This window comes from Macrotis lagotis, chromosome 1, assembly GCF_037893015.1.
Source record: "Macrotis lagotis isolate mMagLag1 chromosome 1, bilby.v1.9.chrom.fasta, whole genome shotgun sequence".
Taxonomy (NCBI): Eukaryota; Metazoa; Chordata; class Mammalia; order Peramelemorphia; family Peramelidae; genus Macrotis; species Macrotis lagotis.
Window position 1 is genome coordinate 450,585,797 of NC_133658.1, and position 27,019 is coordinate 450,612,815.

Consider the following 27,019-nt stretch of genomic DNA (forward strand, 5'->3'; position numbering starts at 1 on the left):
TGCCATAGGAGCAGAGTTCAACTTTAAAAGATGAGCAATAAAACAAAGAACCCTAATCAGAGAAAGCTACAGTGCAGACAGGGAAGATCAAAATATGAACTCAGAAGAACACATGGCAAAATACTTACATGTGAAGCCTCAAAAGGGAATCTGAATTGGTCTTAAGTCTAAAAAGTCCTCTTGGAAGAGCTTAAAAATCAAATAAGAGAGGTGGAAAGAAAAATTGAAGTAGAAATGAGAATTATGAAAAAAGTCAACAGCTTGGAAAAGGGAGATAAAAATTGACTAAAGAAAACAACTACTTTAAAATAGAATTGGCCAAGGGTTGGTGGGGGGAGTCAATGAAGAAAACAACTACTTTAAAAGTTGAATTAGCTACATTGTTGGTGGAGCTGTGAACTCATCCAACCTTTCTGGAGAGGGCAACAAAAATGTTCATACCCTTTGATCCAGCAATACCACTACTGGGTCTATATCCTGAGGATTATGAAAAAAGAGTAAAAGCATAACTTGTACAAAAATATTCATAGCAGCCCTGTTTATGGTGGCAAAGACCTGGAAATTAAATGAATGTCCTTCAACTGGGGAATGGCTTAACAAACTGTGGTATAACTATGTCATGGAACACTATTATTCTATTAGAAACCAGGAGGCACGGGAATCCAGGGAAGCCTGGAAGGATTTGCATGAACTGATGCTGAGCGAGATGAGCAGAACCAGAAGAACATTATACAACCTAACAGCAACATGGGGGTGATGATCAACCTTGATGGACTTGCTCATTCCAATTTGGGGCTATCCGCGATGGAGAATACCATTTGTATCCAGAGAAAGAACTGTGGAGTTTGAACAAAACTCTGGGAGGTAGGTATTATTATCATTCCTATTTTACCATTACAGAAACTATGACAGACAGAGGTGGTCACTTGCCTAGGGTCACATTTATAATAAGTATATGAGACTATATTTGAACTTAGATATTCCATCTAACTGACTAGTAGAAGTTAATGAGTGATAGTTGCAGAGAGAGTCTAAAAGTGGCAAAGGGAGCAATGTTCATTCTAACTCTCCCTCCATAAATGAGTCTAGGGTAAGAGTAAAATTTAATCAATCTAGATGATAGCGAGAAAGAGCTGATAGCAGTGAATGCAGGAAGATAATGTAATGAGAAAGAAAAAGTTTCAGATGAAAGCAAGTTTGTTAACCTATGTAACACTCATTCCTGAGAGCATAGTGGGAGGGGCAGGTAACTTTTGAATATTGGGTTGAGAATGATAATAAGGAAGTTGACAGTGATGGATGGGGAAACAGAATTTTTGCAATAGCTGAGATTCAAAGACTGATAATGGGAAAGAGATGAGAGGTGGGAGTATTCTAATCATTGAGGAATCACTTAAAATAAATTATTGTCTCAATAGCAGTAGGTAGGGCAGGCCAGTCTTGGAGGCCTAGAAGTGATACTGAATCTTCTCAGGATAAAGAGATTACAGGCAGAAATTTCACCAGTCAGGATGACAAATCATCTCTAGTAGTTTGTCTCCTAACATCAATATTCCTATATTTAGTTGATGAACAGAAAATTCTAAAGCTGAACTTTAACTTTTATATCATTGTGTAATTTTACATTTTGCTGTTTTGAACACGTATACCTTTTAAATAGAATTGACTTGGTTTAGTTTTTAATAAGAAGGGGAATACTTTAGTATTGTATCTCTCTCTATCCAAGCAGAAATGTTTGGATATAATTAATTTTTTTTTCTGATAAACATTGATTTAGTCTTAGTTGTGACTGATTTGAGAAGACTTTTGCTTCCAAAGCTTAATACTACTTTGGTCAAGTCACCTGTTGGACTTGGAGGTGACTCAATAGATAATTAGACAAGATGTATTCTCTCAAAATCAAATTTATCAGAATCTAGTAAAACTCTGGGATCCTTTTTTGTACTTTGGGGAACCTAGACTCAATAACTTGTTCTGGAAGTTGTTCACCGCATCTGCTGTAAATCCCCTACCTTTGTCTATCTAACTAGAGAGAAGACAACTTTCTTCCCCCTGCCCCCCCTTCAGCTTAGAGATTGCTTATTTGCACTGATAGTTGTATTTGTCAAAATGGTAACTGTTGTTCTGTATAAAATTTCAGCATTTCATCTATCTACATTATGAGGATGTTGGTATGGTGGGGTAGGGGGAGATCCACAGTTAAAAGCTGACATTATTTACAATGGGACTGTTAACAGAAATCAGTTTCTAAATGCCAACTGCCCTATACATAATTAATCAGGTTAAAAGTCATATTGAACTTAGGGAGTGGGAATTTACATAACTAAAAAATCTATTCACTTCAGAAAATATCCCCCATTTATTTTTGCTGAAAAGTGATATAAAAACTGGAAAACAGAAAACTAGCAGAACACATTTACCATGATAAGATCAAAATGGGTACATGATTTAAGTATAAAGACTGATATCATAAGAAAATCAGGAAAGCCAGGAATAGTTCACCTATCATCTCTGAGAAGGGAAGAAATTAGATCTAAAAAAAGAGATAGCAGTAATAGATATATAAAGGATAATTTTGACTATATTAAGTTATAAAAAGGTTTTACACAAACAAAACCAGTGAAACCAAGATTATAAGGAAAGCAGAAACCTGGAAAATAACTTGTTTTTACAGCAAGTCACTCTGATAAACGTCTCATTTGTCATAGAGAATTATTCAGATTTTCAAGAATTCAAATCATCACCCATTTGAAAGTCAAAGAAATTGAACCAATGCCAGATTTTATATTCTTGGGCTCAAAGATTACCACCAAAAGTATTTGCAGCTATGAAATTAAAAGATGCTTGCTTCTTGGAAGGAAAGCTATGGCAAATTTGGATAGTATACAAAAAAGCAAAGATATCTTGCTGACAAAAGTCCATTTAGTCAAAGCCATGTTATCTGTGACAGCTGGACTTTAAGGAAAGTGGAGCATAGTAGAACTGATATTTTCAAATTGTGATATTAGAGAAGACTTTTGAGGTCCATTGGATAGCAAGATCAATTGAGTCTAGGAAGTTAATTAAAGAATTAACTTTAAGGAAGTTAATTCTTAAATACTGAAGGTGAAGCTAAATCCTTTGGCCACATAATGAGAAGACAGTTCTCTTTGGAAAAGGCCCTAATGTTGGAAATTTGATGCCCCCCAACAAAAACAAATAATAAATGACTATTGCAATAGTCTTCTGAATGGTCTTCCTAACCTCAAAACACTCCCCACTGCAAGCTATTCTGTATTCAATTGAAAGATGCAGGTCTAACCATATTAATCAATAAACAGAAGTCAGGTGGTACAGTAGATAGAGCACCAGGTCTGGAGTCAGGAAGACCTGAGTTCAAATCCAGCCTCAGACATTTACTAATTGCATGATGCTGGGCTAGTCACTTAGTCCTCTTTTCCTCAGTTCCATCATGTGTTTTAAAAAATGGAGAAGGAAATGAGAAATTACTCCAGTATCTTTGCCAAGCAAACCCAAAATGGTATCTCAAAGAGCTGGGTACAAAATGACTATAACAGCAACGTCTAGGATTACATTTAAAATCTTCTATTTGCTTTTAAAGTCCTTTATGATCTAGTCTTTTTCTACCTTAACAACTTTCTTGCACATCAATGTTAATCTAATCTAATGACATAGTCATACTTGCTGTTCTTCAAACAAGATGCCTATCTTTGTGATTTTTCACTGACTGTCCTCCATGCCTTCTTATATCATCTCTACCTCCTGACTTCCTGAGTTTCCTTCAATTCCCAGCTAAAAAACCTACCTTCTACAAGAAGTCTTTATTGTCTTCTTTAAATCTAACACCTCACTTTTGTTAAATTATTTGTCTTGAATATACATACATATATATATATATATATATATATATATATATATATATGTATATAGGTTTTTGCAAGGCAAATGGGGTTAAGTGGCTTGCCCAAGGCCACACAGCTAGGTGTCTGAGACTGGATTTGAACCCAGGTACTCCTGACTCCAGGGCCGGTGCTTTATCCACTACGCCACCTAGACCCCCCCTGTCTTGAATATATTTTGTTTGTGTATAGTTTTTTGGATGTTATCTCCCTCATTAGACAAATGAACTCTTTGACAGCAGGAACTGGGGTTTTTTACCTTTTATTTATTTTGGGGGGAAATGCTCGATATTTCTCAAAATACTTGGCATATCGTAATTGCCTACATAATGTTTGTTTACTTAGTTGGCCACAAGGAATCGTAGATAAAAATAAAAGAAAGAAAAAAATGTTTCACCATGCTTAGTTGGTCTTTAGTGTTGAAAATAGGAAAGAAAAGAAAATGTTATAGTTATTATTTTATTGTTGAGAGACAAGATGACTTCAAGACAGTCTACTCTAAAAATGTATATTGACTCCAGCAAGACTTCATCATGTAATAACTCATATCCACTTCTGATTTCTTTTAGTGATTAGAGACCATTACCACATGTAATTTTGCATGGTGTTTTAAAATTGAGCATGGGTCTGTAAAAGGAAAAGTAATTTTTGTTGAATTGGACTTGTCATATATGACGATGTATACTTTTCTTTCCTAAAATTGAAATTGAAATAGAAACTAAAGACCTGAAACATACCTTGTCAAATATTTCATTTTACAGACAAGAAAAATGAGGAATAGAGAGAGCAAGTGATTTCCTCAACATGTGATAGTGAATTATTTACTAAGTCAAGGCTAGAAACTAGGTTCCCTCAGTCCCAAATCAATAGACTTTGTACTATACCATGCTTTTTCTATTTAGTCAATCCATGTCCCCTTCATTTGCAATATTTATCCTATTTCCTTTGCTGCACTTCGACCTTTTGGTTCAGCTCTGATTACCGAAATAGAAGTGATAGTTTCATGTGTATAAGCATGAAGCACCCAGGTCATTTGCAAAAATATATAAATCATTCAAAAATGAAAAATGGACTTTGGAAGTATCATGAATATTGTTAGAAAAAATTAATAAAATTAATTTATAGGACAAAAGATTAATATTCTCATGAATAATAATAATAAGGACACTATCAATATGACATCTCAAATTGTAGTAGAAAGTGTTAATCATGAAAATGATTTGGTACTAGTTTTTAAAGAGAAAGTTTGATCAGTAAGTAAAGGTACTGCTATTAGGTATATAACATATAGAAGCAAATAAACAATAATATTGTGCTTAATAAATCTGAAGATTTTTCTAATTGGAGAAGGACTCACTATGTGGTAAAAAAAATACTGGGGGAATGAGGTAGAAATCTAGAAGACTTTAAATTTAGAATGACATCTTATACAATATACCAAGTTAAGATCCAAAATGATAAATGATCTAAATATGAAAGGTCATATAAACAAATTGGATGAACAAAGAAGAAATTAACTTACAGATCTATGAATAGGGAACGAATTCATAATGTCAAATGATAGAACATCACATAAGATGGAACAGGCTATTTTGATTAAAATTTGACAGTGCTTACACAATCAAACAAATCTCTTTGCATTGTGCTTGATAAAAAGCTTATTTTCAAGACATATATATATATATATATATATATATATATAAGAAATTGATTCAAATTTATAAAATTTAAAAGGTTTTGTATATTCTTATACATTTTGACCACTAGAATGATAGTCAAAGAATTTGAACAGGAAATTTTAAGGGAGAAAAATGCAAGCTATCAAGCTATCATGAAAATACCCTAAATTGCTAAAAATTGAAAAAATGTGTATTAAAGGTATTTTGAGGTAGTGATTTGTACTTTGTAAGCTGTACAAAGAACTTAGAAAAATCTTTGGGTTTATCAAGTACTGTAAGTTGTACAAAGTGTAGCAACCAGATGTACAAAGATGACAAAAGGAAAAAATGATAATATAAAGGGACTTTGTATATATGCATGTGTACTTTCTGCACAAAAATATTTATAGCATCACTTTTTGTGGTAGCCCAAAATTGGCAAATGAGTGTCCTTTTATTGGAAAATAGAAAAAAAACAAATTTTGTGTGTATATATATATATATATTATATATACATATATATATATGTAATAGAATATTATTGTACTATAAGAAATGACAAAATGGAAAATTTCAGAGGAAACTCGAAAGACCTTTATGAACTGATAATAGAACAAAGTGGGTAGAAATAAGACAACAATTTTTATAATGATAGCATTATAGGGAAAAACAACTTTGAAATATTTTAGAAATCTGTAGATAATTTTGTTGAGTTTGCCTACTACCCATGAAATTGACACTCTGAAAGATTTTTATGGGAAACTTAGGTGCACAGGACTTACCTTCAGGTTAGTAGGTAAGTCCGTTATTTGTATGGCTTGTAATATTTGATTAGACACTCATGTGCTATAGTGAGGTAGCTATGGTGTCATAAAAGGAGAAATAATTTTGGAGTTAAAAGATATAGGATTGGACTTCTGGCCAAGATAGTGGAAAGAAACCAGAAACTTTGTTAAACTCTCCTGACTTTCCCTCAGAACTGACATTAATCAAGAACCCATGAAAGAACAGAGTAGCACATCTTCCAGCAAGATATCTCATTAGGGGACCAGGGAGTGCCTAGGGGAGGGAACAGGATCTCAAAGCACCATCAGTGGGACTAATAGGGGACAAACTAAGAAGTAGGAGACCCTCGGCTCTGGTTGTGGAAGTTTTTGCATTTCCAGCTATGCAGTAGCAGACTGGTAGAGCTCTAGCATAGGAAAAACTCCAGTATGGGTGCCTAGGACCATCATTCAGCCACCAGGGATGGTCTGGACCATCTGACCCTGATGGTAAGCCCCTGGAGTTCCCAGCAAGAAGAACCTGGTGTCCCTGTGCAAACAGCCCAGAACTCCAAGTGTTCCCACCTTCCCCAATAACCCAGAGAGTGGGAAGCTGATTTCTCCAATGCAGAGGCTCCAGAGAGAGAGAGCCTCAGGCCTTCCTTACCAATTAATCCAGTGAACAACTCCCTGAATTTACTAATATCTACCACCTCAGGTCAGTAAACCTCTAGGACTCTCAACACTGAAGGTCTGTTTTCCCTCACATCCCTCAACACAAGAACCTTGGGATAGGTAGCAAATCCCAAAATGAATAACAAAGGTCAGAGAAAAACAAGGTCTATTGGAAACTACCTTGGAGATAAGAATGGACAAAACACTACCTCTGAAAAGAAGGGTAGAAGGGCTACTACATATGAAACTTTGGAGGAGAATATGAATTGGTCTCCAGCTCAGAAAGACTTCTTTGAAGAGCTCGGAAAGGATTTTAAAAATCAAATGGAAAAGTTAGGAAAAGAAATGCAAAAGAAAATAAATGTCTTGAAAGAAAAAAAAGTGACAGAAGAAAACAAATTCTTCAAAAATACAATTGGGCAAATAGAAAAAGATAACAACTTCTTTAAAATTAGTGATCAAATAGAAAAGGATATGCAAAAGCTAATTGAAGAAAACACTTCTTGAAAATTAGATTGGGACTAGTGGAAGCTAATGACTCCATGAGACACCAAGAAAATGTTAAACAAAATCAGAAAAATGAAAAAAATAAGAAAATGTAAAATACCTCATTGGTAACACAACTGACCTGGAAATTAGATCCAGAGGAGATAATTTAAACATCAATGGGCTTCTTGAAAGCCATGACAAAAAAGAACCTGGATAATATTCTTTGGGAAATAGTCAAGGAGAATTGCCTTGATCTCCTGGAAATGGAGGGCAAAATAGTCACTGAAAGAACCCATGGATCACCTCCTGAAATGGATTCCAAAATTAAAATGCCTAGGAATATTTTGTAGCCAAACTGTAGAATTATCAGATCAAGTTGAAAATCCTGCAAGTGGCCAAAAAAGAAGCAATTCAAATACTAAGGAGCCACAGTCAGGATTACACAGGACTTGCATCAACTTTAAAGAATCAAAGGGCCTGGAACATGATATTCAGGAGGGCAAGGGAGCTTGGATTACAACCAACAATCAACTACCCAGCAAAGTTGAGAATATTCCTTCAGGAGAAAAGATGGGCATTTAATAAAATAGGTGACCTTCAAACTTTCCTGATGAAAAGACTAGAGCCAAAACAGAAAATTTGATTTTCAAAAGAAGACTCAAAAGTTACATGGAAAGTTAAACAGGAGAAAAGAAAAAGACTGCTATTCAATAAGATTAGACTGGTTACATCCCTACCTGAGAGGAAGATCCCCTGAATTCTCGAGAATCATAACTCTAATAGAGGGAGTATACTTAGGCTGAAGGTATGGACCTAAGCAGTTTTTGATGGAATGATTTTTTTAAAAATTTGAGATATTGGGGGCAGCTAGGTGGCATAGTGGATAAAGCACTGGCCCTGGAGTCAGGAGTACCTGGGTTCAAATCCAGTCTCAGACACTTAATAATTACCTAGTGGTGTGGCCTTGGGCAAGCCACTTAACCCCCTTTGCCTTGCAAAAAAAAAACACCTTAAAAAAAATTTGAGACATTAACAAAGGAGGTAGGGTTGTAATGAGATGGGAGAAAGGGGGAGGTAGATTGGGGTAAATTACAGCACATGAAGAGGTGTAATGGATCTACTGCAGTAGAGGGAAAGAAGAGAAGGTATGAGAACTGCTTAATTATTACTCTCATCAGATTTGGTTCAAAGAGGGAATAACACATTCACTCAGTTGGGTTTATAAATCTATCTAACAGTTCAAATATTATAAGGTGAAAGGAGGGAAGTTAAGGAGGGAATAATAGAAGGGAGAAAAGGAAGAAGGAGGAAAAAAGAAAGGTAAGAAAAGGGCTGGTGGCTGATAGAAAGGGGTACGGATTGAGGGAGGTGGTATGTAGAAGCAAAACACTGCGAGAAAGGATAAAATGAAAGGAGTGGGGGAAAATGTACAAAAAGAGTGGAGATTATCATGGAAGGCAATGAAGAGTTAGTAATTATAACTGTGCATGTGAATGTGATAAACTTTCCCATAAAACAGAAATGGTTAGCAGAGTGGATTATAAACCAGAATTTTGCAATATACTACTTATAAGAAATACATTTGAAGCAGAGAGATACAAATAGTAAAAGTAAAAGTCTAGAGTAGAATATATTATGCTTCAGCTGAAGTGAGAAAAAGGAGGGATAGCAATCCTTATCCCAGACAAAGCAGTTGCAAAAAAAAAAAAAAGGAATACATCTCATTAAAAGAGATAAGGAAGAAAATTACATCCTCCTAAAAAGTACCATAGACAATGAAGTAATTTCAATACTAAATATGTACGCACCAAACAGTAATAGCATCCAAATTATTAGAGGAGAAGCTAAATGAGTTACAGGAAGACATAGAAAGTAAAACTTTATTGGTGGGTGACCTCATCCTCCCTCTCTCAGAATTAGATAAAGCTAATTACAAAATAAACAAGAAGAAAGTTAAGGGGGTGAATGGGATGTTAGAAAAGTGAGAAAACTGCCCTCACAAAAGTTAACCATTAATTAGGACATAAAAATCTCATAATCAAATGTAAAAAGAAGTATTAAATGCATCTTCTCCTGATCATAATGCAATAAAAATCACATTCAAGGAGCAGTAGTCCTAAAATTAATTGGCAATTAAATGACCTAATTTTAACGAATGGAAGGATCAAAAGCAAATCATAGAATTAATAATTTCATCCTAGACAATAGCAATAAGGAGACAACATACCAAAACTTGTGGGATACAGTCAAATAAGTTCTTAGGGAAATGTGATGTCTCTAAATGCTTACATGGATAAAATAGATAAAGATGAGATCTATGAATTGGGTATGCAATTAAAAAAGCTAGAGAAAAAACAGTAAAAATTCCTAATTAATTAATAAATTAGAAATTCTGAAAATTAAAGGAGAAATTAGTAAAATTGAAGATAAGAAAACTTTTAAACTAATAAAGCTAAGATTTGGTTGTATGGAAAAAAACAATAAAATAGATAAATTTTTGGTTAATTTAATTTTTAAAAAGGAAGAAGAAAACCAAATTACCAGTAACCAAAATGAAAAAGTTGAATTCACCACCAATGAGGAAAACATTAAAGTAATAATTCAGAGCTATTTTGCCTGTATGCCAATGAATTTGACAATCTAAGTAAAATGGATGGATCTTTTTTTAAAATTTTATTTATTTAGGGCAATGGGGTTAAGAGTGACTTGCCCAAGATCATGTAGCTAGGCAATTATTAAATGTCTGAAGTCAGATTTGAACTCAGGTCCTCCTGACTCCAGGGCTGGTGCTCTATTCACTGTGCCACCTAGCTGCCCTGAAATGGATGAATCTTAAAATTATAAATTGTCCAAGTTGAAAGAAGAGGACATCAAAATCTTAAATAACCCTATCCAAGAAAAAAAAATTGAACAAGCCATCAATAACTCCCTAAAACAAATTTCCAGGCTCAGATGGATTCACAAGTACATTCTTCCAAACAGTCAAGAAACAGTTAGATCCAATACTATATAAGCCATTTGAAAAAAATAGGTTAAGAAGGAATTTCTAAGCCAGAAAGAGTCAAAACAGAGAAAGAAAATTATAGACCAATTTCTCCAATGAATATGGATGCAAAAATTGTAAATATAAGAAGCTTAAATAATCAAAATCTACTTTAAATATATTTCTCTACAATATCCCTTTTGGTAACCTCATCAGCTCATAGGGGTTTAATCATTTCCTCCATGCAGATGATTCTTAGATCCAAATTTCTGGTTTATCTTGACTGATACTGCTAATTATTGTCTTGAGGACAAATAGCTGAGGTATATGAAAAAGAGCAGGCACAAGTAAGAACCATTCAAGGAAAATCAAGACACAGTGATCTGATCAATTTCAATACTATTTATTTCAGTTAATATATATATTTGGTTATTTTACTTAATTAAATTGATAATCCAATTACTTAGGTAATGAATAAGTGGTATGTCTATCTATCCTGTGGTACTTTTGTTTATAATAGCACCCAACTGGGTCACCTACTTATTCCCCAAAATGTTTTTTTCTTTCCAATCTGCTCTTACATTAGCAAATAGATTCCCAGAAAGAGGTCACCATCATGCAATTATATCACCCCCTTCATGGACTGAGGATACATTCTCCACTCATAACTTCACTTCTTGAATTACTACCAATGAGCTTCTATTTACACAAAATCACTTACTCATAATGACACATCTTAAATATAACTACTTAGCAATAAGGCAAAAGGAATGGTAATACTACCACAGAGAAAGCAAATGCAGGGGTAGTATACTAATATACCCATATATCTGAACAATCCATTGAATGAACATGGATCACAGCCTAATACCAAAACATATTTTATCATTTGGGCACACTTATAAAAATCTACCAAGACAACCCATGAGTGTAGAGAACCTATGTGCTTGGTATAACATAACTCTAGAATTGCAAACTTCATTTTCCTCTGTCTTGGGAACTATCCCTTAAAAGTAACATGATGGGGGCGGCTAGGTGACTCAGTGGATAGAGCAACAGCCCTGGATACAGGAGTACCTGAGTTCAAATCCGACCTCAGACACTTAATAATTACCTAGCTGTGTGGCCTTGGACAAGCCACTTAACTCCATTGCCTTACAAAAAAAAACTAAAAAAAAAAGTAACATGATGAAGATTGTTTCTGTTTAACACAAGCAAGGCTGAGCAATTCTGGGTTCACTCTGTGAATGATTTCACCTCAGTTTTATAGTTAGTCACAAAATTCTCAAATTCCATCTGTTATCAATAAATAGATTTGTTTCATTTTAGAGAACAATTCTAATGTAAATATTTCTCTGATATACTCACAGCTTGTAGTATTAAAGCACTTAAAAATAAACAAACTCAGCAACTGTCTCATAAATCTGAGTAACTGCTTTTAAGGAGATCCTGACCAATTTGTTGATGTTATACAAGCGAGCTTATATTTCAAGGTAACAACATTTGGTCACAGTGACATGCCAGAGTAGATAATTATTCCTATTGATTGATGAATCAATTATTGTTAAAACTCTCTTGACAGGGTATTTAGATATAAGGGTATTTTGAAGAAGCAAAATAATTCGATGTGAAACATAAAAAAAAGATAAGAATTCTATTCTTATCTGAATATCTCTCTGATAAAACTGATGGATTGAAGTCTAATTCAAATATTCAGAATTGTTTTCTTGCTTGACATGATGTTCAGATTGAGTTGAAGATTCCTTGTATAGTAAATACTTCTTATCAGTCTAAAGCTGAGTCATTGTCAATAAATGAGTACATATGTACAAAGTATGTGTGGGCCCCAAATTCCCACTGGAAACAATGTTATTGCACATGTAGCAACTTTTTCGTGGCTCTCTTGAAGCATCAGAGCCATCAGAGCCATCTTCTTTCCATATATTACCCCTGCAATAGAGAAATGCTTGCCACAATAGGGAATTCCCAGCAATCACACACACACACACACACACACACACACACACACACACACACACACACACACACACATCTATCCAATAAGCTGCTAAATCATTATCTGACTTTTTCAACTGTATCAATTTAAAACTTTACATTTGCTACATGAATAGAGGTCCTTCTTTTATGGTTATGAATTCCATTATGCCTTTTTTTGGGCACTTCTCACACACCAGCCTTTGTTGGTAATATATTACAATCGGTTACACCCGTCATACACATTTCTATTGCTTTTGAAGATAATCTGTAATTTTGATTCTTCTGAGATTACTATATTCTAAGATTTTCAGCCATAAAACTAAAATTCAGGACAATCTAGGACATTTTCTATCATGGTACTACAATTATATGATTTATTAGCCTATATGCTATAATATTTTGTTTTATGAAACATTTTATGTGCTTTATCTTATATTTTCCTCACAATGACCTTGTCAGTGTGCTATGTAATTTACTATCTCCATTTTACATAAAAATAATCTAAGGGTGCAAAGGAGTAAAAGTAGTTAAAGAAAAAAAGGAGTAAAGTTGCACACCTCGTAGCTGGTAAAGTAGCGACCAAACTTGGTCTCAAGACACTAAATTCAGTATTTCTACTATGCAGCATTAGAACTTAGGTATCAATTTGTTCATCATCCTAAAGAAGTGACTTCTAAGACTCCTTCCAATTCCATTGTTGTATGAACGTATTTAAAGACAGAGAAAAATAATAAAAGGAAAGTGTAGAGATACAGAAGCAATGACTGTGTATCAGATGTGAGAGCAAATTTTATTATGTGTTTAGTATTAGGGTATGGAGACATACCCTAAATTGCTAGAAGGTACCACACCACCCATTATAGAATTCCCTTTCTCAGAGGAGAATAGAATAACTAGTCTAACTCCCCCTTCTTCTCTGATCCCCCAAGGCAGAAATCATAGTCTGTCTTGGAGATGGATGGATGAGACTCCAGAGAGAGCTATCCATACCTCTCCTTCAACTGCATTTAGATAGATTATGTGAATAAATGGTATTATGTGGGCAGTACACAACCTTATACATTCTTTTTCTAGCTCCCAGCTTCATCATGGAGACTTTTCTGATAGTAGTCAAGCCAGGGGGAAAAAAACTAGGTATTTCTCCTCTTTGACTTTGGTCATTTTATTTTCTGTAGATATAACATTCTCATTCCTATAGAAAAGAAAGGCAAAAAAAGCTTAAATCTTAAGTTTTAAAGAATATATCTCTGGTCATAAGTTATTAAATTCCTTCACTGTCCTTTTATAATAAAATTTGGGACTGGGGAGAAGCGTTCATTTGGAAAGATGATTTGCTTAGCAGAGAAGGCTAAAGGATTTGAAAAAAAAATGATCCTTCAATGTTGAGTCCCAGTTCTGGACTCCCTCAATCTTCCCCAGGCAAGCATTGGAGGGGCAGGAGACAAGGATGACAAATTTCTCCCTATACACCAAGATCTCCGAGGTCTCCATTTATGTATCAAAACAGCGATGCTTAAATACCTTCTCAGTCTCTAATCCACTTCCACTTCCATGGCACTTAGCAAATAAGACTCTGTTGATCAAGGACATCAGGTGATGATAGTTTACAGCGCTCCCATACACAACCGTCCCTAACACTTCACAAAGTTTGATGTAAAATAAAGTTTCATTGCTAATTTAATAAATAGGTTTAGTTTCTGTAAATTTTCTGATGAACAAAATGTCCTTTAAATTATTAGATCACTCTATTCAATAAATACCATATTTCCCCATATATGATGCACCTTAATTTGGGGGCCAGAAATTTGAAAAAAAAGTATTATATAAAGTTATTGAACTCAAGTTTTATTTATCATGAAATTCAAGGACCTTCTGCTCACAGTTTTCAGGAATCTTTTGGGCAAGTTTGGTGCATGTATACATGCTTAGTCCATTTTGTTTCATGAACTTGAAGCTCCAATTGTGTCCTCCTTTGAAATTAGTCACTTCTTTTTCATCAGCAATTCTTGTTTTATTATGGACCATCTTTGTGGACACAGTAATTCCAATTTCCCTATGCTCTTCAATTCATCTCTTCAGTTCCCTCTCTGACTCAGGCCATTTGGCTGACTTGCCTCTCATGGCCTTCTTCTGCCATGGTGTTTTCAGTAGGGTTCCTCCTCCCCAAGGCAGTCTCAGATTGTTTTCTCAGTTGGAGGAAGACAAAATTGACATTCAACAGCATGATTTCCATCCATTTTTTTCTTAAATTATTTGTTTAAGGCACATAGAATATGGGGTTAAGAGTGGCCTGTCCAAGATCACACAGACAAGCAATTATTAAGTGTCTGGGGCCAGATTTGAGCTCAGGTCCTCCTGACTCCAGGACCAGTGTTCTATCCACTGCATCATCTAGCTGCACCCCTCCATCCACTTTTGCAAACTAGATCACTTTTCACTTGAATTCAGTACTGTCTGAAAATCTTTTCTGAACCATTTCTGGACAGAGCATGGCAAAATATAATCTAATATACTGATAACAAATGTGAAACAATGAGTGCAAAGACAAACTTGAAAAAAGTTGGAAATACAAGTAAAAAAATCTATAACCATTGTATAAGATGCTCCCAGCTCTTAGATCCCAAATTTGTTGGAAAAGGGTGCATCTATACATGGGGGAAATATGGTACTCACCACAAAACAAACAAACAAACAAAAAAAAACCTTCCCTAGACACACATCCAAATGAAATGTGTTCTACAAAATTCCTATGTTTTTAAAACTGAACACAAGGACTTTAAAAAAAAAAAAGAAATTCCTGCTAAAGGATTTTCTGGTACCTAGGGTACTATTTAAGTCAATGTTTAGCAGGAATGAAGGGGATACAAAAATAGATTCAGGAGGAAATAAATTTTGGTAGTAAGAAAAGTGGCAGAATGCTTTTTTTTTTTGGTGGGGGGGTATTGCTGGGGGGAAAGGGGATCTGATAAAGGCTATCCTAAGGACAATGTTCAGTAGTCTTAACGTTTTGACTTGCAAATAGAGCCAGCAGATTGTCAAGAATAGTCATGGAGGCGCTAGGTGGTGCAGTGGATAGAGCACCAACCCTGGAGTCAGGAGTGCCTGAGTTCAAATCTGGTCTCAGACACTTAATAATTACCTAGCTGTGTGGCCTTGGGCAAGCCACTTAACCCCATTACCTTGCAAAAAAAAAAAAGAATAATCATGTCAGATCTTCAAATAACTAAACTTTCTTTCTATCTACTAAAGAGTAATAGTTACCTAGGATCAAGGTATTTTTTTAGTATATAAATATTTTATTTGTTTTCCAATTATATACAATAGTAGTTTCTATCTATCTATCATTTTTTGGTAAGGTTTTGAATTTCACACATTCCCCCCACTTCTCTCCCACAGAATGCATGACACTCTTTACATTGTTTTCATGTTATATATACATTGATCAAAATTTAATTTGTTGAGAAAAAAATCATATCCTTGAGGAAAAAATAAAATATTGAAGATGGCAAAATTATGTAGTACATAAGACAACTTTTTTAAAAAAAGTTAAAGGTAAGGGCAGCTAGTTGGCGCAGTTGATAAAGCACTGGCCCTGGAGTCAGGAGTACCTGGGTTCAAATCTGAGCTCAGACACTTAATAATTACCTAGCTGTGTGGCCTTGGGCAAGCCACTTAACCCATTTGCCTTGCAAAAACCTAAAAAAAAAAAGTTAAAGGTCTTTTGTCTTTGTTTGAATTCCACAGCTATTTCTCTGGATACAGATTGTATTCTCCATTGCAGATACCCTAAAATTGTCCCTGATTCTTGCACTAATGGAATGGGCAAGTACATTAAGGTTGATCAACACCCCCCCCCCCCCCATGTTGCTGTTAGAGTGTACATTGTTCTGGTTCTGCTCATTTCACTCAGCATCAGTTCATGCAAGTCTTTCCAGGCTTCTCTGAAATCTCTTTCCTTCTGGTTTCTAATAGAACAATAATGTTCCATAATGTACATATACCATGATTTGTTCAGCCTCCCCAATTGATGGATATTCACTCAATTTCCAATTCTTTGTTACCACAAACAAAGCTGTTCTGAATATTTTTGTACAAGTAATGTTTTTACCTTTTTCAGATCAAGGTTTTTTTAAATTATTTTTTTTTCTTGATTCTCTTTTGGAGTCAGTATGAAATTTATGCTGGAAATTGGGAAGGGAACATATATTTATTGTGTAGATGCTTTGGACCAGACACTGCACTAAGTACATTGCAAATATTAGCTAGCATTTAATTCTCATAACAACTCTGGGGGCTAGGTGATAATATTATATCATTTTTCTAGTTGATGAAACTGCAGTAGACAGAAGTTAAGTGAATTGTCTTGGGACATGCAGCTTATGAGTATCTGGGACTAAATTTATACTCAGGTCTTCTTGACTTCAGATTCAGAATTTTATCCACTAAGTAACCCAGAGTGCCATGCCTCATACATGCTCAGGGCAAAGTATATTCCTAATGAATGGTTTTGCTCACATCATACACCACTGTCCAAAATCTTTCAAGTATTCTATTTTATGGACCAGACTTGAGGAGCATAATAAAAAAACCCATGAACTATAAATGTTAATAAAGATGAATTTATAATAAATTATTTAAAAGTATATAATAATTCATTAAGTCATCATTCAATCAATTATTAAGGGCCTAGCATGTGCCAGACACTGTACAGACCTGGATATACAAATGGAAAAAAAATGAAATAATCACTTCTCTCAATGAGCTGGCATTCTAATGAGTAAGATAATCTTCACATTTGCCCATATATAAAATATAAGTATAAGGTTTAATAAAAATATAGAAAATGCAGTTATATATAAGATAGTTTGTTAGTGAGTACACCAATAGTCCCAGTGATCAGGAAAGGATTCATGGAGAAGATGATGTTTGTAAGAAGAAAATACATTATAGGTATAAGGGATACAGTGCAAAAGCACAGAAATGTGTAAGAAATAGAGAAATCAGTTTGGCAGAATTAGAAAGGGGAGAGAGTAATGTCTAATAAAGTTAGAAAGGAAAGTTGAAGTCAAGGGGTATTGAATTTTAAAAAAGCTAAACAGAGGTGTTACATTTTATTTTAGAGACAATAGTAAGTCATTTGGGTTGATTAAATGGGGAAAAACATGATTATGTCAGTGTAAGAAAAATTGTTACCTTGGTGGCAATATGTAGCCTGGATTGGAATAGGTAGAAACTTGAGACAAGGAGGTCAATTAATGTTAGTGAAATAATTTGGGTGATAGGTCTTGAGATTTTTAGCTAAAATGATATTTGTGCTAGTAAAGAGAAGAGTCCAAATGCTAGCAATGTTATAAAGGTAGAAACAGCAAGATAGGGATAAGTGAAGTGAGGTAAAGAGTTCAGCATAATGCTCAGTTTATGAATCTAAGACACTGGAAGGATGGTGGTGTTTCTTGATAGTGAAAGAAAAGAAATTTGGAAGAAAGAAAGGAAATGAATTTAATTTTAGTCATGTTGAATTTATGTTATTTTCCAGGTATCTAATCTGAAATCTCCTATAGGGAAATGTTGTGGGACTAAAGGTCAGAGAAGAGACTGAGTACATAAATCTGCAAGTTACACAATAAAGGGGACATTCTATGGATGATGATTCATCAAAAGAAAGAAATAGTAGGCAGGCATGTAAATGTGAACTAGGAGAATTATATTATGAAAACTTAGAGGAGAGAGTGACTGGGAAAAGGGGAAGACTGACAGTGTCAAATGTAGCAGAGAAAGGTTGAGAAGGATTATTAGATTTGAGAAAAGACCATTAAATTTGATAATTAAGTAATATCATTAGTACTTTGGAGAGGGGAGATTCAGTTGAATAAGTTTGGAAACCAGATTGCAAAAAGACAAATGAAAATAGAGGAAGTGGAGACAGTGAGCATAGATAACGTTTTTAGGAAGTTTGAAAGGGAAAGGGAGGAAATAAAATAACTCAAACTAGATGTCCCATAAACATCTTAAATTTAACATATCCAAAACTGAAGTTCTTATCTTTGACATCAACTCTCTTAAATTTCTCTACTGCTGATGAGGGTACCACTATCATCCCAATTACATAGACTTGCAACTTATGAGTCATCCTGAAATTTTCTATCCCTCTCACTCTCATACATAATCTGTTGCCAGGTCCTGTCAGTTTCAATCTCTCCAAAAACCCCCTTCTCTCCTCTGACACTATTACCTCTCTGATGTAGACTCTCATAATCTAATGCAAAAACCTATCTGTCTTTCTGTCTCAAATCTCTCTCCACAGAAGTCAATTCTTCATTAAGTTATCAATTTGATCTTTCTCAAAATAAGTCAGATCGTATAGCAATTCAATAAACTCCAACGATTCTCCATTAAGTTCAAGATAAAAATTAAACCCTCTAACTATTAAAACTCTTCATAATCTGGTCACTTCCTACCTTTCTTGTCTTCATTTGTGACACAGGCCTCTTTGCTGTTCATTGAATAAAACATTTCAATTATGACTGCATTTTCTCTGACTATTCTCTATCTTGGAATTCTCTTCCTCTTGATCTCCAACTTCCTAAGTCCCAGATAATATCTCATTTTCTACTAAAAGCCTTTTCTTATCCTCCTTTATTATTTTTTTAGGTTTTTTTTTTGCAGGGCAAATGGGGTTAAGTGACTTGCCCAAGGCCACACAGCTAGGTAATTATTAAGTGTCTGAGACTGGATTTGAACCCAGGTACTCCTGACTCCAGGACCAGTGCTTTATCCAATACGCCACCTAGCTGCCCCTTATCCTCCTTTATTCTAATGGCTGCCCTCTTTTGAGCATCTCTATTTTTTTTTCTTTTACACAAAGATGTTTACATTTTTTCTCCCATAGAATGAGTTCCTTTGTGAGTAGGGACTGCCTTTTATCTTTATTTGTATCTCTAGCATTTGTACTCAGTACATAGTAGACATATTATATGCTTATTAAATAACTGACAATTTTGGGAAAACTTGACTTGAGGACTGTTAATAGAGGAAGTTTTTAACAGCAACATGGGAGTGATGACCAGCCTTGATGGATTTGCTCAGGGACAATTTTGAGCTATCTGTTATGGAGAATACCATCAGTATCCAGAGAAAGAACTGCAGAGTTTGAACAAAGACCAAAGACTATTGAGTCCCTTTCTGGACTCCCTCAATCTTCCCCAGGCAAGCAATGAACGGGCAGGAGGCAAGAATGACAAATTTCTCCCTATACACCGAGCTCTCCAAGGTCTCCATTTCTTGACCAAAACACCAGTAGTTAAATACCTTTCCCAGTATCTAATCCACTCCCACTCCCTTGGCACTTAGCAAATCAAGGCTCTGGTGCTCAAGGACACCAGGTGATGATAGTTTACAAGGCTCCCACACAACAGTCCCTAACAAAGTACTATTACCTTTAATTTAGAAAAAAAAAATTATCTTATTATGTAATTTTGCTATCTCTTATACTTTATTTTTCTTCCTTATGGATATGATTTCTCCCTCATCACATTCAACTTAGATCAATGTATACCATGGAAACAATGTAAAGACTAACAGACTACCTTCTGTGGGGGGTGGGGGGAGGGAAGCAAGATTAGGGGAAAAATTGTAAAACTCAAAATAAAATCTTTCTAAAAAAATAGACAAAGGACCTAGTTAATAGAAAGAAGTTGAATACTGCACACTTATAAAAGGATTGACCCTATTAGGAAGAGGTTTCTTTATCAGGGACTGATGAAAAGGAAATAGGAGAAAATGCTAAGGGATTTTGATACGAAAAGAATGAAAGAGTAGTTCATGCCAAATTGTCTGAATTTTTCAGAAAAGTAAGATACCAGGTCCTCAGTTTAAAAAAAGAGTGGAAGGCTTGAGGATGGAAGAAAAGATTGGGAATTGTTTCTGAAAGAAGATAAGGAATTAATTTGGAAGAAATAGAAATATTGACATGCTGAATTGGGTGCTGAATTGGAAAATATGAATTTTTGATGTGCCCAGTTAGAATGGTTCTGAGATACTCTCCAGTTTCATTCAGATCAAATAGAAATTAACCCCCACCTGCCTCTGAAATTGTATGGCAACATGGGGTCAGAAAGACTCAGAGGTTTATCGAAATTTTTCCAAACTTTCAAAGGCTCAGTTCCCCAAAGGTATGGTTCTGGGTACCAAAGAAGCCCTGCTAAGTTCAAGCTTTAGTTTCCCAGAGCTAGAAAATCTTGAGTATAGCTGCCTTCCAACTACTCTTTTTTTTAGGTTTTTGCAAGGCAAATGGGGTTAAGTGGCTTGCCCAAGGCCACACAGCTAGGTAATTATTAAGTGTCTGAGACCGGATTTGAACCCGGATTTGAACCCGGATTTGAACCCGGATTTGAACCCGGATTTGAACCCAGGTACTCCTGACTCCAGGGCTGGTGCTTTATCCACTACACCACCTAGCCACCCCCTTCCAACTACTCTTAAATGGAAACTAGCCCAACCAACATTAAGCAGGTATCACTCCTGATCATTCTTATCAAAATCCCAAAAATCTGTTACATTACACATTTAAATGACCTTGATCCATTTTATAATAACTCTGATTTCAAGGATGCAAGAAGCCTACCATAAGATGCAAACAATGTAAAGGTCCTCTAAAAATACAATCTAAGTAGTAGGGGTGATTTTAGTGATACATTACAATGGATATCTTGCTACAAGGCAGAGACAATGAATAGGAGCAGCACAGAATTTCAGGGCCACAGGAAAAATTACAATGCCTCAGACACTGCTTACCTGTACTCATGGTTCAAGGACATCAATAGCAAAGTATCCAATTTTTTGTTAAGTCTCCTGCATGCAACTTCTCCTGGAGATTGAGATGATACTGATACTAGCTCACACAGTGATCCTCCAGCTTCCAGACAAGATATCTCCCTCTCTGGGAACCAAAGGCTTTGTTCCTTTAGATGCCTCTGCTGAGCAGTTACTACCCTTTTTTTCACTCTTCACTTCAGAGAATGATGATTGTTGTCACTTCATTCACATTCACCTCACTCTTCACTCTTCATTTTCATTAAGAGAATGATGATTGTCAAAGTTAGCCAAGAAATACCATTTCTTCCAAAAAAAATTCACATCCTCCATAAGAGATGAGTTGACAGTTTCACCTCCACTATTAGAAAGCAAATCACCTTGCTTGCTCCCCCCAAAATCTTTTTAGAAAGCAGTTTTCTGAATAACGTCTTGAGGAAACCAGACAATTAAAGATAGCCTGAAGCTGAACTTTAGGATTATAGACCAATTTTAGGAAGAAAAAACCTTTTTATGTAGGGAATGGATTAAGTAATAAGGCTGGAGGAAGCTAATGAGGACTATGTAGAAAAATAACCAATACTTATCAGGTAAGACCATGGAAGATAGATCCAAGAAATGCTGAACAACAGAGTCCTCATTATTTATGTTGTTATTGTTTAGTTCAGTCACATCCAACTCTATGACTTTATGGGGTTTTCTTGGCAAAGTTGCTGGGGGGGGCATAATAATAAGGATCTTCATTTCTTTCTCCAGTGGATTAAGAGGCAGACAGAGGTTATGTAACTTATTCAGGGTCTTACAGCTAATATGTGTATAAGGCTAAATTTGAATTCAGATCTTCTTGACTCCAGAGTTCTATCCACTGAGCCATCTAACGATCTCTGCCTATGTCTAGGATAGCACTAAGAACTCTTCACAAATAAGCAGCTTTGATAATTAGGGTTATGACAATGCACAAGAAACAGGATTTTCAATGTGTTTAGAAAACCTCATCATACCCTAGGGGATAATCTATTAATTTATCAAATTAGTTTAGAACTGGTGCCATTTGAGAGCTTGTAACACATAAGGTTTTTGAGTAAAATTCTTGAGAAAGAACCTGGTGGAGAGGGGTAAAGAAAGGTCTCAGACCTCTTCCTTTCATTATTGTGCTACCTTTTGAGCTTCTAAGGATCTAAAGGATTTTTGGATTCTTATCTTTACATCAGTAATCCAAGATCAGCTGATGACAGTTTCTTTATTAGGATTCAGAGCAAATTGAACATACTTTCATGGCTTGAGAAAGAGCCTAGCAAAGAAACTATACAATGCCTAAAGGGAACTTTTTTTGAGCATCCCGATGAATGTAGAAAATGCTTCCAAAAGTCAGGAGCAATGTTAGTCCTTTTAATTGAAATGGTCAAGATTGATTCTGTATCATTTTCTTATTGATTCTATTTACAATTTGATTTTTTTTTTAGTTTTTTGCAAGGCAAATGGGGTTAAGTGGCTTGCCCAAGGCCACACAGCTAGGTAATTATTAAGTGTCTGAGACCCAATTTGAACCCAGGTACTCCTGACTCCAGGGCCAATGCTTTATCCACTATGCCACCTAGCTGCCCTACAATTTGATTTTGTTCTATAATTGCTTGAGCCATGGTTCTCTAAGAACTTAGTTCAGAATTAAATTGATTTATAATGTTTTAAATTCAGAAATCTTGTTCTCTTTCCAATTACTGATCTATTTTTCATTCAATTTTATACTTAATTTTTCTGGGTAAGTTTTTCTGAGCTATAACCCCAACTCTTTTACTCTACAAAACATAAAATTCCAAGACCTACAGTCCTTCAATATAATACCTTCTAGGTCTGGTGGAATCCTTATTATAGCTCCATGATATTTTAATTGTTTTTTTCCCTTGTTACTTGCAATATTTTGCCTAGGAGCTTTAAAAATTGGTTATAGGGGGCAGAGCCAAGATGGCAAGAGGACAAGAGCCTCTCCTAGGTATTCTTTCCATATTTCAAAAATCATAAAATTATGACTCTAAATTTTTGATAGAACCCACAGAGGGATTCAGTGAGGCAATTCTCCAGACCAAGGTAACCTGAAAAATAGTGGAAAGGCTCTGCTTCATGGGGTTAGAGGGGAAGCCCACCTGAGTGGAGGAACTTTAGACTACTGGAGGCATCCCCAGGGAGCTGCTGCTCACCGCAGTGGGGGCAATTTCCTGATCTACACCCCGGAGAGCACTGGGCACAACTTGGAAGATCAGTAGAGGGACCTCTGCCAGAGCCATTGCATGAAGCCCAGCCCTCAGGTCACTCAGGGAACAGTAGTGGCAGCAGCATCCTAAATCCAGGAAACCAGGAAACAGAAGCAGGCAGAACCATTACCAGGAGCCCCCAGGCAATTGAGCCTTGAGTACTCAGCCTACCAAAGGTAGAGAGTGGAGAGAGACTTCTGAGGTCTGTCCGCTGTACCTGGAACAGAACTCTGAGACTCTGAGCACATTCAGATTGTGATCGAAGTCTAGGTCCCTCATTGAACAGGGACCTCAGCCCCTTGGCAGAGGGGTGCACTTGTGGTCATTCACAGACCAGGAGATCAATCAGAGCCTCACACATGAGGTCCTTGTGGAGGTGTCCCAATAATACTTAAAAGCTCAGGAAACACCCCCAAACCAGACACAGGCTGGGGAAATGAGTAAAAAGAGGAACACCATTGAGAAATACATTGTCTATGATCCCAGGAAGGGTCAAAATATTCAATATGAAGATGAGGTGCTGCAAGACTGCAAGAAAAATGGAAATTGGGCTCAGGTTATGACAGAGCTCAAAAAAGATTTTGAAAATCAAGTGAGGGAGATAGAAGAAAAATTGGGAAAAGAAATGAGAGAGATACAGGAAAAACATGAAAAAGAAGTCAGCAGCTTAGTCAAGGAGATCCAAAAAAATGCTGAAGAAAATAACATGTTAAAAACCAGCATAAGTCTAAAGGAGAAGAATGCTTTAAAAAGCAGAATTGGCCAGATGGAAAAAGAGATAAAAAAGCTCTCTGAGGAAAACAAATCCTCCAAATGTAGAAGGGAGGTAAAAGAAGCTATTGACTTTATGAGAAGTCAAGATAAAATACTTCAACACCAAAAGAATGAAAAATTAGAAGAAACTGTGAAACATTTCATTAAAAAAGCAACTTATCTGGAAAACAGATTCAGGAAAGATCATTTAAAAATTATTGGGATACCTGAAAGTCATGATCAGGAAAAGATCCTTGACCTCGTTTTTAAGGAATTCCTACAGGAAAATTGCCCAGATATTCTAGAAGCAGAGGGCAAAATAGAAATTGAGAGAATTCACTGATCTACCCCCGAAACAGATCCAAAAAACCCCACAGGAATATTATAGCCAAGTTCCAGAATTCCCAAGTCAAAGAGAAATTATAAGCAGCCAGGAGGACACAATTCAAATATCGTGGAGATGCAGTTAGGATCACACAGGACTTAGCACCATCTACATTAAGGGCTCATAGGGCTTGGAATATAATATTCCAGAAGGCAAAAGAGCTCAGAATGCAACTGAGAATCAACTACCCAGAAAAACTGAACATCCTCTTCCAGGGTAAAAGATGGACTTTCAATGAACTAGGGGAATTTCAGTTGTTCTTGTTGAAACAACCAGAGGTGAACAGAAAGTTTGATCTTCAAATACAGGACTCAGGTGAAGTATAGAGAGTGGAGGAGAAGGGCAAAATATGAGGGACTTAATGATGATGAACTGCATTTATTCCTGAATAGAAAAGTGGTGCTGATAATACTCATATGATACTTCTCACTTAATAGAGCAGATAGAGGGTGCTTTTATAGATGAAGCACAGGAGACAGCTGAATTTGAAGATATAATATATTGTAAAAATGGAGTCAATGACTAAAAGGAAAATGTAATGGGAGTTAGAGAAAGGAGAGGTGGAATAAGCTAAGATATTTCACATAAGATTTTTTTTATTATTGCAAACAGCTATTACAATGATATGAAAGGGGAGAAGGGAACCTTTGCTCTCATCAGAGGTGGCTTGGAGAGGAAACAGCATGTATACTCAATGGGGTATAGACATCTAGAGTAAAAGGAGAGAAGTGGGACAAGGATAAAGGGGGGGGATGTGAGTGATGGAGGAGAGGGTGGGTCATGGGGGAGAGTGGTAAGATATAACACATTTTCTTTTTTACTTCTTGCAAGGGGCTGGGATTGGATGGCCTGTCTAGGACCACAGGGCCAGGTAGTTGCTGGGCCTTAGAAGTGGTATGTGGGCTCAGGGCCTCTTGACCCCAGGGTTGGTGATCAGTCTGCTGCACCACTCAGCTACCCTACAGCACATTTAAGAAGAGGGACAGAGGGCTTCCGGCCAAGATGGCAGAGAGAAGACACACAAAGTTCTAAAGTCTCCTGATCTCTCCCCATCTATGATATGAAACAAAACATTTTAACAGAAATCTGATCCACAAAACCTAGAAAGAAAAGCCAGGAGAAAGAACATCTACCTCAGGATTTGTCTTCCACAGCTGTGGGTGAGTCTGGGAGGAGAGGGCGGATCGGTCAAGGATCAGCCTGATTAGTGGCATGGCAGGGTTGGAGCCCGGGGAGCCTGAGGGCCCAAGAGCCAGACCTACTTGATGAGTGGGGCTAGAGCCTGGTCAACCATGGGGGCTTGGGTCAACTAGGGAGCAGAGGCATTAGGGCTGGTGCTAACCCTCTGGAGCTTGCCAACAGGACTGGGGGGGAGAGTTCTGGTGCAGGAGAGCTGCAGACATCATCCCTGGGCTCCTCTGGTCTGAGAAACTCTGAGTCCATGCCTCCATTGCTGCTGAGGCCTCTTCTCAGAACAAACAAAATTACAGACTACTTCTGCCCCAGGCACAGGTGTGTGAGCAGAAGAACCAACCCAGCTGATAATAGGGAGAGGGATGACCTCACCCCAGGCTAGAGCCCACCATTGATTGAATACAAAAGTATTTAATAGCTTCAACTGCTCCCTCCAGGCTAAGGGAGTAGGCCTCAATCAAGGTCACAGACACTCCAGAGAAAGCAACCAGCACCTCCTACTGGTCAGCCTGAGAAATCACACTAAGTAAAGCCTCTAGGGATCCCAACACCAAACCTCTGTGAACCAGCCCCTCCCCCAACTCAAGGTCTTAGCAAAATGAAGAAAGGTCAGTGGAAAGGTGGATCCATAGAAAAATTCTTGGAAGGAAAAGACCTTAACTAAGAGAGACCTAGAACCTCTGAGGAGAATATGATCTGGTCTCCAGCACAGAAAGACTTCCTTGAAGAAATCAGGAAGGAGTTTAAAAATCAATTGGAAAATTTGGGATAGACAATTAACACCTTGCAGCAAGAAAACAAATCAATGGAAAATACAAATGGAAAAATACAAAATGAGAATAATTCTCTCAAATCCTCAGTTGGATAAATACAAAATGAGAATAATTCTCTCAAATCCTCAACTGGGAAAATTAAAAATGAAAATAATTCTCTCAAAACCTCAATTGGTCAAATGGAAAGCTCTTTCAAAAGTACAATTGAGGGTGGCTAGGTGGCACAGTGGATAAAGCACCAGCCTGGAGTCAGGAGTACCTGGGTTCAAATCCGGTCTCAGACACTTAATAATTACCTAGCTGTGTGGCCTTGGGCAAGTCACTTAACCCCGTTTGCCTTGCAAAAACATAAAAAGAAAAGGAAGATAACTCATGTTAGAACAAGTTT

The 27,019-nt window shown here is 36.4% G+C and overlaps 1 protein-coding gene across 1 annotated transcript in view; it reads right to left on the reverse strand.

Moving 5' to 3' along the window:
* LOC141504533 (hepatitis A virus cellular receptor 1 homolog) overlaps positions 1 to 25,878 on the reverse strand; it is a 32,790-nt gene extending 6,912 nt beyond the window's left edge. The window contains 1 exon segment of the mRNA XM_074209601.1: positions 25,798 to 25,878. Within this exon segment, the coding sequence (XP_074065702.1) occupies positions 25,798 to 25,878 (81 nt within the window).
* Positions 25,879 to 27,019: the final 1,141 nt, after the last annotated feature.